At 37.1% G+C, this 18601-nt stretch overlaps 2 protein-coding genes across 8 annotated transcripts in view; one reads left to right on the top strand and one right to left on the bottom strand.

Annotated features, from left to right (window-relative positions):
* Positions 1-18237, bottom strand: part of LOC149651429 (RING finger and SPRY domain-containing protein 1-like) — a 23147-nt gene extending 4910 nt beyond the window's left edge. For 4 of the 6 annotated variants that reach the window (XR_016371201.1, XR_016371199.1, XM_089848338.1 and 1 more), the window contains exons 1-10: positions 18083-18237; positions 17431-17948; positions 17191-17356; positions 16928-17113; positions 15175-15382; positions 14993-15108; positions 14657-14800; positions 14324-14538; positions 5750-5905; positions 5422-5526 (exon numbers count right to left, since the gene is read on the bottom strand). Coding sequence is in view for 4 of the 6 variants with exons in the window: in XM_089848338.1 (XP_089704464.1) it covers positions 5422-5526; positions 5750-5905; positions 14324-14538; positions 14657-14800; positions 14993-15108; positions 15175-15382; positions 16928-17113; positions 17191-17356; positions 17431-17699 (1565 nt within the window). In the remaining 2 variants the exon portion in view is untranslated. Of the gene's footprint in view, positions 1-3840; positions 3860-5421; positions 5527-5749; positions 5906-14323; positions 14539-14656; positions 14801-14992; positions 15109-15174; positions 15383-16927; positions 17114-17190; positions 17357-17430; positions 17949-18082 lie in introns of those variants that run through there. The other 2 variants (XM_089848337.1, XM_089848335.1) reach the window with 2 other exon arrangements.
* LOC149651421 (uncharacterized) overlaps positions 1-18601 on the top strand; it is a 172791-nt gene that overhangs the window by 144599 nt on the left and 9591 nt on the right. The gene's annotated exons all lie outside the window — the stretch shown is intronic.

Consider the following 18601-nt stretch of genomic DNA (forward strand, 5'->3'; position numbering starts at 1 on the left):
AAAAAAAATAGTACCGTTAGAAGGGGGTTGGTTCGTCTTAGCAAACATTCTACACCCTGGAATGAATCTTGGGTGCAAGCACCCCCTGAACTATTGAATTGGGGTTGAAACCCCATTCATAAAGGGAAGAGAAGAATAATGGAGTTGCCAGATCCCCCCTTCGCTACCCCATCCCGGTGTACTTTATGCAAAACAGATATCCTTCAAGGACGTAAAATAGATAGAAGAAATACTCAAGATGTAGGACTATACCCAATAGTATTGGTCCATTTGAGCGCCGCATAGTTCTCAAGAATCTCGCGGGTTTTCCGCGGGAAAAATAAAATCACGTGATCGGCCGCCACTTACGGAGAGAGGGATTTTTATTCGCATAGCTAACTCGATCACGTCCGTGAGCGGGTGGGCCGTGGTTTTGGTAACTGATTATCGTCTGCTTCATAATTGAGAGAACTGCAGGGCACAATTATAAAATGGCAGCGTCCTAGCCTTATTCTTTAATTTTTTACTATATTTTGTTCCACATTTAGAAATTGAGGTTTCCAATTTAATTAAATAGTATTGAAATTAAGCCAATTAAAGTTTCCGTGAACAAAAATTAACCTTTAGGGATGTTCTGTGTCCAAATACGGAATGAATAGCAGCCGACGACAATCAGTCCAAAAAATACTAGGGAAATGTGTCTGGCAGCATTGCACCTCCGAAAATGGCGCTAGGTTTCGCCGCCGAAAATGAGCGACCGCCGTATCGGCGGCGTTACTTCAACATGGACCAGGACTATGCAGGGCTCACAGCCGAATTTCGAAAATATTTATAGGTAATTTTTCATGAAAATATAGGATTTATAGGATTATATATGACGTTTTCCCTGAATTATAGGATTATATATGACGTTTTTCTCAGAAATATAGGATTATATATGACGTTTATCCCAGAATTATAGGATTATACAGGACTTTTTTTCTCCCATAATTATAGGATTTTATAGGACGCTTTAAAATATATTGGATTTTATAGGACGCTTTAAAATAAATAGGATTTTATAGGACGCTCTAAAATAAATAGGATTTTATAGGTATTATGGGACCTTTGGTGGCCTTACCAATGTCCCAGAACAGGGTTTGCCAAATACTTTTAAGACCATACTGATTTTCCCATGAAATATTCCATAACTTTTCCCCAACAACTAAATTAAGAAACAGTTGTCTCATAATCTCCGTATAGGACTATACTTTCCCTGATATGTGGCAATCCAAAATTAACCCATAAAATCAACCACTATGGGATGGGATTTTTTAGACTAACCCCCTTCAAACCCCCCCCCCCCCCCAATCGGACCGGCATCTAAGGCAGAATAAATCATGTCAATGTCAATATTCCATTTAATCCTAGATGGATAGATAGATAACTGTCAGAACTTGAAGAAAAAACAAAAAGACATTACCACCATAACATCACAGCATTACCAAAGACCGTGTATGGTAGTTAAAATAACCCAACTCTAACATACAACCATTAATTCCTTACACTATGAAGTTAAACTGATACGTCAAATTGAAAATAAATTAAACGTATCAACTTAAACTCGATACGATAAGCCCTTAAAAAAATAATAATAAAAAAAATTAAAGCTAAACATATTGGCCCTTAGACATTTTTTCCTAAACTATTTTTTTTCAATCAGAGATTATACTACAATTAACGGCAGGGTTTGTACTAACCCCAGCGAGCTTAGATTATATTTATAATCAAAAGTGCCCTTGGTATTAATTCATAGCGAAAAATATTTATAGGCCTTTGACACCACGTGTTCTTTCTTCCTAGGATTTAACGTTATTTAAGGCCCACTTCTGCCATTAGTATCTTGACGAGTGTAATTTAATATGACTAACTCTACGAGTATGAGCAAAAGGATGGAAAAATCGTCTCAACCATAAGTTAATAAACACCCTTATAAATTACAAAGATACTGTTTCAGCCTTGTCGGTTTTAGTAGCCAAATCACGTGCTCATGTTTTCGACAAGAAGACTGCTAACGCTAATTAAATTAAGACCATACGAACTTAGTGAAGGGTTAATTAACTTATGTGGCTGGCAACTCAAACCTAATGGGCAAAGATAGAAAATTTAGTGATGGGCCTCAAACTAAGACAGTAAATCTGGAGCGGTTGACTTGAAAGGAATTATGGGTTAGCCAAAAAAAAAAAAAAAACATTGACTGTTATAAACGAAAGAGAGGTTACATTTTTTATATAACTAAAAAAAATTAAATTTTACAGATTCCCTTCGGTGCTATATGCGATCATAAACTCTTAATAAAGGGATAATGACATGTTTATTTTTAAGTCCAGCAACCCACAAATATTAACAACAATTTGGGATTCCTCGATCAATTCAAACAGGATTCTAGAAAAACCATTTATTTGTTCTACAGGGTTGCCACGGAATTTTCAGAACCAAATTCCCTGACTTTTCCAGGTTTTTCCTGACCTTTTTAGGCCGAAAGTGTAAATGTTTACAACACGTTTTAAGTGCTTATAATTAAATAAACTCTCTACATTAAGTTTTTTCCAATGTATTTGTTGCACCAAAATGAATAAGAAACATTTTAACTATAAATAACAGTCTAAGAGATTATTTACTTTATAAAAACAATTCTAGACATTTATAAGGATTGCTCTAGAGTTTTCTGTATTAAGAGAGGATGAGGAGAAACTTTCATTACTATTTCAATAAAGACTTATCCCCAGAAATTTTACCCACTAAAATCAAATTCCCTGACCTTTTCCGGCCCATTTTTAAATTCCCTGACTTTTCCAGGATTTCCAGGTATTGTGGCAACCCTGTTCTAAAACCTTCAGATTCCACCTTAAGCCTAATTTAAAAGATAATAATATAAACCCACAATAGCAAGGTCGGATAACTATAGAAAACGTAGCAGTGGACCCCTGGCAAAATTTCCATTAATTGAAAAATGACCATATTAGGCAGATGGGAAACCATCTTAAAAATTCCAGCTGTTAAAGGCGGGCCCCCACGGTACAACCATTATAAAACTTTAGGCCTAATTTTCTAGGAGACTACGTAGAAAAAAAGAAGGTATCCCCCAAAGGCCTAAAACTCTAAACTGCTTCTAGACTCTTCTTAAATCGATTGGAAAAATGATCAGAAAAGACGTTTCACGTTTGCAAAATAACGCTTAGGAGCAAAGAAGAAAAAAAATGTAGGTCTAATGTCATCCTTAAATGATATTCGATAAGCGCGCGCGTTTCTTCGCCCTCGCTACATTTTCTAAAGAAAACGCGCGAAAATGCATTGCACGTGCTTCTTCTTCTTTCCCGCTTTTTTTCTTTTTTTCCCGCCAAAAATAAAAAAAGGCGGGAAAAAACCTCGTGGCTGTATGGCATCATTGCAAAAAAAAAAAAAAGGCGGGATTGGTTCCCACTTTAAAATATATATTGAAAAGTAAAGCAGTTTGTTACTACTACTGTAAGAAGAACATCTCGATTTTCAAGAAGGCTTATTAAAAGAGAGGGCTATTTTTAAAGTTTAAAGAAATAATGGGAATCAATAATATTTCTGAACCCCCCTCTAACCAACCCACCCTTTAGAGAGTTCTTCTTGCCTTCCTTTTTCCCAAACAAAAATCGATGTTTGTAGCATTCCGAAAGATTCCCATCTATCTAAAAGGGACAGTGAAATGCCTTAAAAATACACCCAAGTCTTAATTTTTTTATTATTATTAAATTTCGGTATAATTGGAAATAGATCCCTCTCTATGGAATTAACATCTATGAAATTGAGAAATACTCTGTGGGTTTTGTGGGCCGGGATTGAGTACTCCATTGTGATGTCTTTCTACCTACGATTTCATGGGTTGGTAGCAAGCAAGGTTCGTGAGATAAAATTCGTCATAAATCTTAATTGATTAGACAAAATCTGGTTCCTTTAAGCTAAATGCATTCCTGGTCAGAGCCGGAAGTAAGAAAAACTTCTTATAGGACATGTATCCTGTGATACCCCTTGGACTGGAAAATTTATAGGAGTGGACATTGTCCACTGGAGTGTACAAAAAGTGTGTCGCGTCTTCATAGTCAAGCTATCAAAATAATTTACTGGTCAACCGTCCAGTGACCCCCCTAGTTTTTAACTATGGGGCATTTTAAAATTCTATTGGACAATGTGCTTATTTCCAGCCCTGTAAATGCTGGTAACATTAAAAACAGAAGCCAAACAAATACAACCACGTGGTATAAAAAAATACAATTTAAAACGCTACATATTCCCTTTGAAAAACACATAAATATACTTTTTTTTTCTCAGTACAAGGGCACGGTTATCGGGGAGGGGCCTTGCCTTAGGCTCTCTAGCCCTACACGATACGTTATCCGCGATTTCGGAGGAGCAGAACTTGAGCAAGCTAGAGCGAGCGAAATACTCTTAAGTAGAGTCAGTCGGATCGGCGAGAGGAGGGAAGAAAGATTTAAAAGATGAGGATGGAGCTTAGGATGTAAGGGGGGAGGGTAGAAAGGGGATAGCATCCTCTCTTCAAAACGATCCGAGCTTTGACATCCCAAGGTCACCGGAAACGGGAGTTAAAACCCTCCTCATTTCGCGCGCGAGAAGTACAATATGGCGGGAAATGGAGAAAAAAAAAAGCGCCACGTGACACTAGGGTCGCTGTTCCTAGCAGTAAACTTAAAAAAACGTTTTATTTTTTTAAGTTTTGAACCTTAACCTTATCCGCTTTTAATTCAAGATAAACTTTATCAATATATCTTAGATAATGAACGTTTTTGGGGGGGTAATTAAGTTGAGGTTGCCTCAAGTTTTCATTAAGTAAATTAGTATTTAGGTACAAAACAAGGCGCTCAACGGCTATATTATACCTTTTTTCTTAAAGGGAGGGTGAAGTGGAAAATAAAGTGATTGTTTTTATCGATTCTTCTATTAATTATAAGACAAGTCTGCATAGTGAAACATTCCGGAAATACCTCCGAATGATTTTACAATTCAAATTAGAAATTTGTCGGAGGTCCTTATTTAAAATTATCCATTAAATTTCAAACTAATTTAAAAACTAGTTTTAAAATAATTCGGTGTTATTGCCTGGATGATTTACTATGCAGATTGGTCTTATAAATAGTAGAAGATTCAATAAAAAAAATAACTTTAATTTCCACTTCACCCTCCCTTTAAAGGGAGTATAAACCTACGTTTGATTAATTATTTTTTTTTAAGTCTATAGATGTTTCTCAAAGTTGAAATAATAACTTCCCAGTAGCTGTTTTTGCATGGTTTCAAAAAGCTGACATTTACTACACTGATTCTATTTTCTATACCCTCTTTGGTATCAATAAACCACCATATTTAAAAATGACGGGGCACCACAATAATAATAATAATATAAAAATGTAATCTTACCAGTGTTTACACGGTTCCAAACGGACTGACGCAACCGTATCGCAACATAACGTACATGAATCTTCTTTGACGCTATTATTACGTAAATTTTGCAATCGTATATGCCTGAAACAAACATAAAAAGAAAAACAAGAGTTCAAAGGTCAAAAAGCGATTCTATAGTTCGAGGTCGTCATCTTAATATTGACCCTAAGGGTCTAAGAGCCGTGTCACGTTATACGTCATGACACTGAAAGTTGTTGTATAAACTTTCATTTCGTAGGTTTAGTAGAGATGAAAAGGGGGTTATAAAATTTTGAAAACACACATGCACACAGAGTGTACGCACCTGGGCAGTATTATCTTTTGCTCTTCGGAGAGATGGGCTGATTCGTTGAATGTCCGGAAAGAGATTCCGGCGGGAGGGAATTTGAGCGCTTGACGGCCGAAATTAAATTCGCACTGTTGGAATGACATGAAACTGGCTGCCGCGAAGAAACCAGATCTGAACCAGAAACGAAAAGAGAGAATTTTTAGCAAAAAGAAGCTTCACAGCAGCAAAAATTGTACAAAATATTTTCCCCAAAAATATCTCTTTCTCTCTCTCACTCACTCAATCCCGGGTTCATAGAGGACACGGTTGTTAACTATATTCTTTACACGTTTAATAATACTAAAGGGGTTCTCGGACCCAACCTTGAAAGAAGAACTTAACTAAACCCCTTCCAACGAACTGTGCTACCGATATCAGCAGCATGATTTCATCATAAGATATGTTCACCGTAAGTTTGTCACTTGTTACAAACTGGAGCTTGTCATGAAAGTGGTTGAAGTAGGTCATACAGTAGAAAATAGGTATAATAATAATAAGGGGTTCTCGGACCCAACCTCGGAAGAAGAGCTTAACTAAACCCCTTCTAACGAACTGTGCTACCGTTATCAGCAGCATGATTTCATCATAAGATATGTTCATCATAAGTTTGTCACTTGTTACAAACTGGAGCTTGTCATGAAAGTGATTGAAGTAGGTCATAGATTAGAAAATAGGTATAATAATAAGGGGTTCTCGGACCCAACCTTGGAAGAACTAAACCCCTTCAAACGAACTGTGCTACTGAAATCAGCATAAGTTAATAAGATATGTTCACCATAAGTTTGTCACTGGCTACAAACTGGAGCCTGTCATGAAGTGGGGATTGAAGTAGGTCATAGATTAGAAGACAGCTAAAGCGACACCTGGTTTTGGCGCTGTCAAAGGCTTAGTATAGACTAAATAGGAAAAGATGGAAGTCCTGAAAAACTAACAGCGAGTGTAAGACTTCAATAGAGAGCTTTCATTTGGAGGAAGAGCCGAGTCTCGTGACATAATTTACGCTGCCATATAGGGAGCTGCCAGAGAGGTGTGGCTTAAAATGGCTCCTCCCATTTCCGCCAAAATGGCGGCAAACTTCACTCACAGAGTGAAAGACTAATGGGGGAAAGTACCTGATTGACTAAGTGAGGGTCTGACGCTTAGTAGGGGAGATTTTCACCCCTTTGCCCACTCCCTATTTGTGGGTTTAAAGCAGGAATGAAGCTGAGACCACCTAACCAATATGGCTACCAGAACAGCGGTAAGACTTGGGAGGGTGTGACGTACTTACTATCCCATCTTAAAGTTCTCCATTCTAGCTTGTAGTTCTCAAACTGTAAGTCTAAGAATAACATTACGATTGCGCATAGGTAGTTGTTGTCATACTTATTTAAACATATCAACCACGCCTTCCAATAACCATGTAAACTCTAAAACCTTTATTATTCATACAGAAAAGTTTCCACAGTGGGAGAGGAGGGAGTTTGTACATGTAGGAATAAAAGTGAAAATATCAGTCGGAATGAGAATCCAATTAAAGTGGACAAAAGCACCGTTTTCAAGAATATATTAAAGGCTACGCAAGGGGGAGGGGGGCAAAAGGAGGAGGGGCAAGAGGGGAACGGGACGGTAAGATAGCGGTATGTAAATGTTAATTAGAAAACACTGGGGTTATCCCAACTTTATTCTGGCAAAGAAAAGCCAGCCACAACTACCAAAAGCTTAGGGACAATTTTTCACGTACTACTACTATTTATACCGTCCTCCTCTATTTTCACCCCGTATCTCCCAAAAACTGAATAATTTCGTAAAATGAGATAAAACGATTGTTTTGTTTGTCAAAAACACAGAAAACTCGGTGAATAAAACGGTATATTAAGTTGCAATCTAAGAATGAGCAAATTTTATACCGACAAAAAGGGCTTTTCTAATAGATTTTTTTGAGTTGTAAATTAGTATATTGAAGAGTAGAAAAAAGGGTTAAAATAATCTTGGTTAAAATTAATGATAATAATGGAATACAGAATTGTTGGGCAATTAGTAGCTAGCTATAAGGGGCACTGGTTTGTACCACTACCAACGAGATACACAAGGCCCATGCGGGCGCCAATTTTTTTTATTTTTTCTCGGACCTTTTAAATCGCCATGATTCTCCGCTAGAGGCGCGTTTAAGTCTAAAAAAATTACGTAAACCTCACGTGGCCATCTGTCTGCTCTAAGTTTCGAACCTCGAGCGAGGGAGCGCGCGGCGGGATTTCATGTGCATTAAGTCTAATCAGTAAGTGTATTAAAGGGAGGGTGAAGTAAAAAATCAAGTGATTTTTTATCGATTCTTCTACTAATTATAAGACCAGTCTGCATAAAGAAACATTCAGGAATCACGTCGCGCGCGAATTTTATCAAATCTCGTGACAAATTTCATTCAACACGGAACGTGCCACGTGAATTTTGTTAATAAAAAGGCAGGGCGGTACGCGATTGGCCGGAGGACCTTCTTCAAAATTATCCTTCAAATCTGAACCTAATTTGAATTTTAAAATCATTCGGAAGTATTTCCTGAATGTTTCTTTATGCAGACTGGTCTTATAATTAGTAGAAGAATCGATAAAAAAATCACTTGATTTTCTACTTCACCCTCCCTTTAAAGAGACTAAGAAGCGCCATCTATCAACCACACAAGTCAAATATTTATGGGTGAGGGGTCCCCCCCCGTTCGAAGTGAGCGTGCATGGGCCTTGCATATCTAGCCGCCATTTTGAAATCGCCATATTTTAAATCTAAATTGTCCAAACCGATATTCTGTAACGTATAATTCTTTTTTTTTTACAACTCCAGCCACCATTTTCTAAAATGGCCGCCGACTAGAAAAATATTTCATAGTGCGTTCTTAACACCACTCAACCATTCTGAAATTTTATTAAAAATACACACATATAAACCGCATTCTCTAATTATGTTCTCCGGGCACCATTTTAAGATTAGGCGCAAAATAATTTTGAAAAATTTATGCAAACCGTCACGTGTTAAAAGACCCAAAGTTAAAATTTGGCGGGAAAAAAAGTGAGAAAAAGGCGCGTTTTAAAAGCCAACGTGTTACTCGTAATTTCATCTCAAGAAAGAAGAATAAAAAGAAGAGATGGTGGTTTAATGGGGGAATTAAGCTTTGGGAGGTGTTAAGGACAGACGGAAGAGGAGTGGTGTTGGTGGTGCAAGGGGGGGGGTTGAAGGATAGCTCCAGGAAGCGCTAACGCTTCTAATTGTCGTTAATTTCTTGGGCGAAAAGAGACAAGATTAGTTGGTGGGGACATTTAGCGGCTTGTTTAGAACAGCGTGAAAACGAACATTGACAATGCCTTTTTATTTTTTATTTATTTATTTATTTTTTTTTTTTTTTTAATTCTTCGCTTGGTCGATTGCTTTGCCTGAACGCCTCGGAATAACAAGTGTTCAAAGAGAATATGTATTTTGTAAACCTGATTTCAAATTTAAATAAAAATGAATGAACTTGAATTTTATACTCAGGGTTCGGACGAAATTTTCATATTGAACTTCACCGACTTTTCCACGTTATCCCTAACCAAATTTGCCAATATCCCTGACCATTTTAAGGTGTTCACCCAGAGCCCGCTTCATCACATGTGTTATATATTTTACATTTCTCGAAGCATGGTTCGATACAACAAATGAAATACCTGACTTTTTAAGGGAAAAACATGATTAAATCCCTGACTTTTAAGGGAAAAACATGATTAAATCCCTGACTTTTAAGGGAAAAACATGATTAAATCCCCGACTTTTTAAGGGAAAAACATTACATCCCTGACTTTTTAAGGGAAAAACATTACATCCCTGACTTTTTAAGGGAAAAACATTAAATCCCCGACTTATCCCTGACACTTTAGGGAAAAAACAATCCCTGACATTTTAGGGAAAAACATTAAATCCCTGACTATGTAAGGGAAAAACACGATTAAATCCCTAACTTTGTAAGGGAAAAACATTAAATTCCTGACTTTGTAAGGGAAAAACATTAAATTCCTGACTTTGTAAGGGAAAAACATTAAATTCCTGACTTTGTAAGGGAAAAACATTAAATTCCTGACTTTGTAAGGGAAAACATTAAATTCCTGACTTTGTAAGGGAAAAACATGATTAAATCCCTGACTTTTTAAGGGAAAAACATGATTAAATCCCTGACTTTTTAAGGGAAAAACATGATTAAATCCCTGACTTTTTAAGGGAAAAACATGATTAAATCCCTGACTTTTTAAGGGAAAAACATGATTAAATCCCTGACTTTTTAAGGGAAAAACATGATTAAATCCCTGACTTTTTAAGGGAAAAACATTAAATCCCTGACTTTTAGGGTAAAAAACATTAAATCCCTGACTTTTAGGTACGAACCCTGATTCATTATTGTTCACCGTCTATGTTAACCAAAGCTCGATTTCTTATGACAATTTTAAAATTAAAAATAATGGGCCCCGTTTAAAGAAGATATAAAGTTCTAAAGACATTTCTTGATCATCTCCGTATACCCCGTCCGTTTCTTTGAGCGCTTCCTAAGTAATTTCCGTTTAGACCCAGGATGGAATTTTAATGGTTTTTAACCAAACATTTTAGTAATGTCCTGTACAACAACGTACAATACATCCCTTTATGACTTCGTTTATTTTTAAGTTGACAATCTTATCCCTAATCTAACTACCATAATATATTGAACAGGGTTGCCACGGAATTTTCAGAACCAAATTCCCTGACCTTTTTCTGAGATTTTCCCTGACCTTTCTAGGCCGAAAGTGTAAATGTTTACAGCACGTTTTAAGTGCTTATAATTAAATAAACTCTCTACATTAAATTTTCCGATGTATTTGTTGCACCAATAAGAAACATTTTAACTATAAATAACAGTCTAAGAGATTTTTTAAAGGCATTTACTTTATAAAAACAATTCTAGACATTTTAAGGATTGCTCTAGAGTTCCTGTGGTAAGAGAGGATGAGGAGAAACTTTCATTACTCTTTCAATAAAGACTTATCCCCAGAAATTTTACCAACTTAAATCAAATTCCCTGACTTCGCTGAAATTTTTAAAATTCCCTGACTTTTCCAGGTTTTCCCTGACCCGTCGCAACTCTGTTGAAACATTAAAGTCGTGTAAGAAGAAGTAAGGACTAAATTATATGGAACAGATTTCGTTGTGATGGATTTTGAACTAGTTAAACAGGGGATTCTAACCTAGTCTAACCTAACCCTAACGCGCCATTTTGGATTGGAATTTTTCGTTTAGAATCTTTACCCTCTATGGGCAGCTGAATGCCCCATACTATCAAGGCTCATTTTTGGCGGGAAACGATCGGATATCAGCTCTAGGGGACTAGAGAGAGAGAGAGAGAGAGAGAGAGAGAAAGAGAGAGGGGTCAAAGGCAAAACGGGCGAGCGGTAAATAAGGGATAATTTTCATCTGGCAGGCTTCATTCAATAAACTCCCACCCTCACTCGCTTGCTCTCTCTTCTATCATAGGCCCAGGGTTTGGTTGGTGAGAGCATTCTCTTCTTTAGTATAAGGAGAGACATACCACGCACCCAGTGTATGGTATGGGGGCCCCTGCCGCCGAAAAGCGCGCCAATTTTTATTATTTTTCCTAGGCGAGGGAGAGTATTTGGCGCGAATCCAAAATAGTTTTTGACGCATGCGTTTTAACGCCGACTACAATGATGGACATAGCAGACCAGGCCAAACCAGAGGATTTTTAGCCTATAATAACGAAGTACAGTTCCGATGGATGGATGGGGTTTAATTTAGGGTCAAGGGTCATTTTAATATGATAACGAATCGTAACAAAACGTTTTACATAGTGTGCGACGCGACGCAAGTGTTGCCAGTCATTTATGAGTGTGATTCAACAAAATGTAACGAACAAAAATAAATAAATTTACATTAGTAGATGAGGTTTAATTTAGGGTCAAGGGTCATTTTAATACGATAACCAATCGTAACAAAACATTATACATAGTGTGCGACGCGACGCAAGTGTTGCCAGTCATTTGTGTGTGCAATTCAACAAAGTGTAACGAACAAAAATAAATAAAATATCTACATTAGTAGATGAGGTTCCCTTTAGGGGTCAGCTGGTCAATTTTTCTACCAATCCCACCCAAAAAACAAGGAGAAATGAATAAAAAGTAAAAAAAAAAAAAAAAAATCAGGGGAAAATAAAAAGGATTGAGAAACTTGATAGATCTCCATGGATAGAAGAAGAGAAATCTATGAAAGGATTGAATGTTTTCGACAGAGTTTACGCTGGCTGAACGAAGCGTAGAAAAGCAGCGAGAGAGGTCTAAAAGTTATAAATCTTCACCCCTTCCGAGATCAAAAAGAGAAGCAATCTTACAATGCCTGAATTTCCCTCAACAAACCTATCTAAATTTCAGCCTAAAATAAGCCTGCATCTTTGCAAAGGTTACTATATTACTACCGTTCAAACTGAACGAGTTAATGCGGTAAATTTTAGGCCGCTAGAACTAGAAGGTAGACCAGGTTCTTAGAAAACCACCCCTTTTAACCTCCATTCTATAAAATTATTGCTATGGTGCCCTTAAAGGGAGTATGAAAGTCTAATATCCGCAACTCTTGCAAACCAATTAAAAAATAACTACAATCAAGAAGCGATATCTAGTTTACTAGGGAGAAGGTCCGCTGACGTGAGTTTTCAAGAACCAATGAGGTGGTGGTTGTAATTTAGAGGCGGGGATTAACTCCGGACCTACGTTTGGACTGGAGATAAACCTAGAAATTTATACCTTCTCCCTAGTCAACTAGATATCGCTTCTTGCTACAATATTTTCCTGAATTTTACTAACATTTCAGAACTAACGGTTAATATCAACTTATTCGTAAAACATAAGTTCACTCTCCCTTTAAGGGATGCTTATCTTTCAACCAATTTCGAGGGGCTAACCACTTCCCCATTCCGACTCTCACATTACCAACCAAAGGTACTGTGTTTATAGGGTGTTTCCGCCAGAGTAAAAAGGGGGAAGAAATAGGGGGCGAAAACCGGTTTTCAGGGGATGTCAACATGGCGTCCTAACGTGGCCAGAGCGGGCAGCCGGCAAGGGGAGAGGAAAGGGGGAAGGTAACTTGACGTCACGCGCAAAGACCCTATAAATGATTGAAGCGAAGTTACCAACCCCAAAATGAAAGAAAAACCATAGATCATGAAATGGCGAGCGATCGAGCTGCAGGCACTTTGAAAAGGACCCCCAACCAAAAGAAAATAGAGCGAATAAAAAATAGAGGCCAGGGGATTGGGACGGACGGACCCCCAAGAGGAATTGAAAAAGGACCCCCTGAAAATAACAATTGGAAAAGAGAATAAAGGTATCGTGTCACACCATTGACGGAATCATCAGTGAAAAAGTCAATGAAAACAATAGATTCTTACAAAAACAACGGGACAATATAAAAGGAAGTACGCCGTAATTTCTAAAGGGGAGGTTATTGACCCCCCTTTACTTTTTCAATAACATCCCTCCGTTACAACCTTGACCGATTAGGTTAGTTCTAACGTATCTATGACGTCAATTGATTAAACCCCCCTCCCCTTTTAGGAAGAAAACTTTGTCACTCGAGATCGCTTCAAAGGAAAACGAGGGATAATGCCGACTGAGATGAGATGAGATGTGATGTGATTGGGGGGGAGGGGGGGGGGAGAAAACGTGAAACTAGATCCCTACGTTGATTGGCTAAAGGTTATCCCCGATTTTGTAAATCGTCGTAGTTTGGGATTAACAACAACAACAGCGCGATTTCGCTAAGCCTATTAATATTTCTTTCATTAACTTCAATTTTAATAGAGTGATAAAAATATTCGCCTACAAGAAAGGTTCATTCATTTCAAAAGTCGTGATTGGTCAGAATAAAAAAAAAAGGTGCGCTCAATCGGCAGTTAAAAATTAAAAAACAAAAAGTGTTGCCAGATTTTTAGCGGCTTATCGATTTAGTTTAGACAGAGAGAATTTAGAAGGGGAGTGGAAGGGGTGGTTTGGAATGTAGCGCAACGTCGTCTGCTAAACGTTATCTAGGCAGGTCGATTTCCGGTATGATGCGTTTGTAACAGAGAGATTTTAGAACACGTGACCGAAAACTCGCCTACCCCAAAAAGCTCAACGCGACATCTTGTTTGGACCAGTGAGCACAAAAATAATGTTTTGGACGTCATCACGTTTAATAGAGTCAAAGGGGGGGCTTTCCACTCCCCTTCTAAATTCTCTCTGGTTTAGAGTTTTATATTCGATCTATTCCTCTTTTAATATATTATATACGGAGCTACCGCCATCTGTAGGGGAACGGCGGCTCTCCGGGTTTGAATATAGAGAAATGACACCCGCCTGCCTTAGTCTATATTACGCTCTATTGATAGTTACGACCGAGCGCCACTACTTGTAAAACGAGAGGCTTGCCATTAAGCCTAGGCGATCTAACCTTGATCTCACACCCACCGACCCTTTCTAAGAATGCAACCCGCCGCGGTTCAAGCAAAAATCATAAAAACATGACTGTACTCACTTAGCATTGTTGAATACTTGTTGACATGGAGGGAGAGGTTTTCCGTTCAGATAAAATACAATTCTTTGATTGGTCAAGTCTAAGAGAGATCCCAATATATCGCCCGGTTTCCAGCAGGGATGAGTGTGAGGTGTACTCGCGGCGTTGTACCATATTAATTGCCGACAACCGTCATAAGCTAACGAGAATTCGTCGTCTCCAATACCATAACCTTCCTAAAATTAAGAAAATATATAAAAAATAATAGTATAATATATATATTATTAATTATATTACATTATTAATAATGTATAAAATTTTTAGGGTTAGTAAATTAACTAATTAATAGCTTACGTGATTTAGGAATTTGCTGTCTTTAGTTGCCCATCCAATTTGCATAACTCCCGAAGTAACAATTGTAACTTCGTAATACCAAACACCAGTATCAATTTGAAATGTGCAGCGAACACTTTCAAACGATGAAGCGTCACACCTCGCCTATTTTAATTAAAAATAAACGCGATTAACTAAGAAACAAACGCGATTAATTGAAAAACAAACGCGATTAATTGAAAAACAAACGCGATTAATTGAAAAACAAACGCGATTAATTGAAGAAAAAAAAAAAAAAAAAGCGATTAACTAAAAAACAAACGCGATTAATTGAAAAACAACGCAATTAACACTTACAGCTAGACCATCAGCAGAAATCTTCAGATATTCACTAACATCATTACTGTTGAGCATTGCATTCAAATTGGTGCGATCAGCTAATTCATAAGCAAATGGTCGTCCTGGACGTAAAACTGCATGTAATAATTTAATTAGGAGATTAATAAAATCCAATCATGAATTAATTAAGATTAACTTACACAAATTATCGAGGCACCACTGTGCACAGAAGCCAACTTGTTTCTTAGTGTATTCTGGGCTGTTGATCCAGGGCTCCAATTTCTCCAATGGATTCTCAGTTGAAAGTTTTAAACGTTTATCAATCGTCGATTTGTTCTCGCTAGTTTGAGCAAATTTTTCTAAGGCAATCAATGAAAATAAAATCACCGAGGAATGGTACGTTGGGTCCTGAAAACGTAACAATTAAAACACATAAGAATTCAATATGAATTTTGTTGAATAAAAAGAATGATCGGGCGTCTAAGTTTCATTATCTTAAAAAGACAAAGGCTTAGAATTTTCAGAAATTTTATTGTTTTTGAAGAAATAGGCTTAACATTTGTGTATATTTCAGTTTTGTTGTGATGAAATAGGCCTAATAATAAAGTCATGGATAAAGAATGCGCGTGAGGTTGAAATTTGTTTTCACGCTATAGGATCGGCAACTCCCTATCTCGAACGACAGCTTATTCTGTATATACTCTGTTACAACATCGGTTGTCAGCACGCGCAAAGCTAGGTCTCTATGTAACCTAGCTTTGAGCGTGCTGTCAAGAGACGAAAAACTTCAGGATCTTCAGGATTTAAAATATCCGCGAGTTTTTTAGCTCGAGTGCATGGACCTCTAGGCCTTAGTCTCAAATACTGTGAAATTGCCTACAGCCTACTACACGTATTTGGAACTAAGGCCTAGAGGTCCGTGCACTCGAGCTAAAAACTCGCAGATATTTTAAATCCTGAAGATACTGAAGTGTTAGTCTCTTGACAGCACGCACAAAGCTAGGTTACATAGAGTCCCAGCTTTGCACGTGCTGCCAACCAATGTTGTAACAGAGTATGGGTTGTTTCCGCCAGAGTAAAAAGGGGGAAGAAATAGGGGGCGAAAACCGGTTTTCAGGGGATGTCAACATGGCGTCCTAACGTGGCCAGAGTGGGCAGCCCCGGCAAGGGGAGAGGAAAGGGGGAAGGTAACTTGACGTCACGCGCAAAGACCCTATATACAGAATAAGCTGTCGTTCGAGATAGGAAGTTGCCTATCCTATAACGTGAAAACAAAGTTCCGCACGCGCATTCTTTATCCATGATAAAGTCATTGTTTTTGATTAAAATTTGTACATGTTTCAACATTTGAAGCAATTTCATTGAATTTGAAGAAATAGGCTTAAGAATTGTACCAACTTCATTGTATTTGAAGAAATAGGCTTAAGAATTGTACCAACTTCATTGAATTTGAAGAAATAGGCTTAAGAATTGTACCAACTTCATTGTATTTGAAGAAATAGGCTTAAGAATTGTACCAACTTCATTGAATTTGAAGAAATAGGCTTAAGAATTGTACCAACTTCATTGTATTTGAAGAAATAGGCTTAAGAATTGTACCAACTTCATTGAATTTGAAGAAATAGGCTTAAGAATTGTACCAACTTCATTGTATTTGAAGAAATAGGCTTAAGAATTGTACCAACTTCATTGTATTTGAAGAAATAGGCTTAAGATTTGTACCAACTTCATTGTATTTGAAGAAATAGGCTTAAGATTTGTACCAACTTCATTGTATTTGAAGAAATAGGCTTAAGATTTGTACCAACTTAACTGAATTTGAAGAAATACGCTTAAGAATTGTACCAACTACATTGAATTTGAAGAACTAGGCTTAGGATATGTACCAACTTCATGGGCTTGATATTTGAAGCAATTTCTTTGTGTTTAAGTAAATAGTCTTAAAATCCTTACCAAGTTCATTAGTAGATATTCCAAAGTTTGGGTTGTCAAAAGAGCAACACTGCTAGGTCCAGCTAGTTTTTCAGCAATGCAGCCTAGAATGACGCATATATTTCTATTCCTAATTGGTTGAAACCTTCCTTTTAACGTTAAAGCTCTAGACAAGTGAAATATATCGGGTAATTTCAGGATAGAGTCCTGTAAAAATTGAATTCAATCAATATTTAATTAGTAATTACACATAATTAAAGAAGTTTATTCAATATTAGTCTTACTTTACTAGGCAAGGGACAGTCGTCTAAAAGCAGCGTAATAACAGCGGGTCCTAAAGGATCATCCATTGGAATTACATTCACCATTGACTGAACAACCATCAACCAGCCCCTTTCTTTATCGGCAATATAATGAAGTTTTAACATGGAAGGAGGTGGTTCTTGTTCACTAAAATGACATAATTAAACTCGCTGATTAACTTTAATTACTTGTTAAGCGTAAAAAAGAAATTTATGACTTACTTATCAACTAATTTCCTTATGACAGCTAGAGTTTCTAATATAAGCTTATCTACAAGCGAGCTCAATTTTCCGCTACTATTGATTGCGTTCCAGACGATGTCTACTTGATCTTGTAATCCCTGTTCAATATGTCCACCCGAGACTTCACTGGATTGTTGAGAGGAGAGCCTCCTCAAATGTCTTCTATTATGTTGGCGAGAATGTCTACGACTTTGAGAAGAATCCCTTATTTGGTCAGGGTTTCGCTCTTTACAAACGCACACCCCCATCTTCAGTTATCAAGTGATTTTCGATGATATTAAACGCATATTCACAGATCACTAGGTGAGGCCAACGTTGTCAACGGATCACAAACTCTAGTATTGCCAATGTTAAATTCATGCGCAAACATTTTAAAGTCTTGACGTTTTCGTAGCGAATTAATCGTTTTTTGAACTAATTGAATACGTTATTTAACGAAGAGGTTTCCTGTTTATAATCGAATACGATACTAAAACAAATTTCACAGCTTTTCAAACCTATAAGGAAAAAGATTAGGGAAATTTATTCCTAAGCCTTGGCAATGTCTCTACGAAATTTGAAGTTTTTCGCCGTTTTAATAGCAAAAATTCATATAAAAGAATTTTAAACTTGAATATTGGTTGAAAATTACCTTTTATTTAATAAATAGTACTTAAAATTGTATAATTTACGATATTATTTAGAGAAAACAGAGAAAAAAACACCGTACTTCCGAACAGTAAATATTCATTCCTGAACTCAAACTAAGGCCAGCAGATGTCATCACGTGACGGGGGTCGTTAGTTCGTATGAACCCAAAATTAACATTGAGTTCTATGGGAGGAGGTAGGTTTTTGGACAGATCCTTTGTCCTATTCATCCAAATGACCTGAAATTTTAATGAGACTTGTGTTTTGACGTGTTTTATTATTCTAAAAAGGATTCAAGCTTTTAAAGTCGATAGAGTTTTTTAATAAAAATTAATTTCCAATGTCAAAATTTGTAAATTCAGCACTAAAACCGTTTTCCAAGTCTCCAAGATAAAAAACCCCACCACATCCTCCTTGTCCAAAACATGCCTTTTAGAAAGTATTAGATAATAAAAGATTGTACCAGATTGTCTAGCCCATAATTAATTAGTTTTACCTCAAGAAACCAAGGAACGCTTTCG

Source organism: Phalangium opilio, unplaced genomic scaffold (assembly GCF_054372755.1).
Source record: "Phalangium opilio isolate 3A_F unplaced genomic scaffold, DU_Popi_V2 ptg000082l_1, whole genome shotgun sequence".
Lineage (NCBI taxonomy): Eukaryota > Metazoa > Arthropoda > Arachnida > Opiliones > Phalangiidae > Phalangium > Phalangium opilio.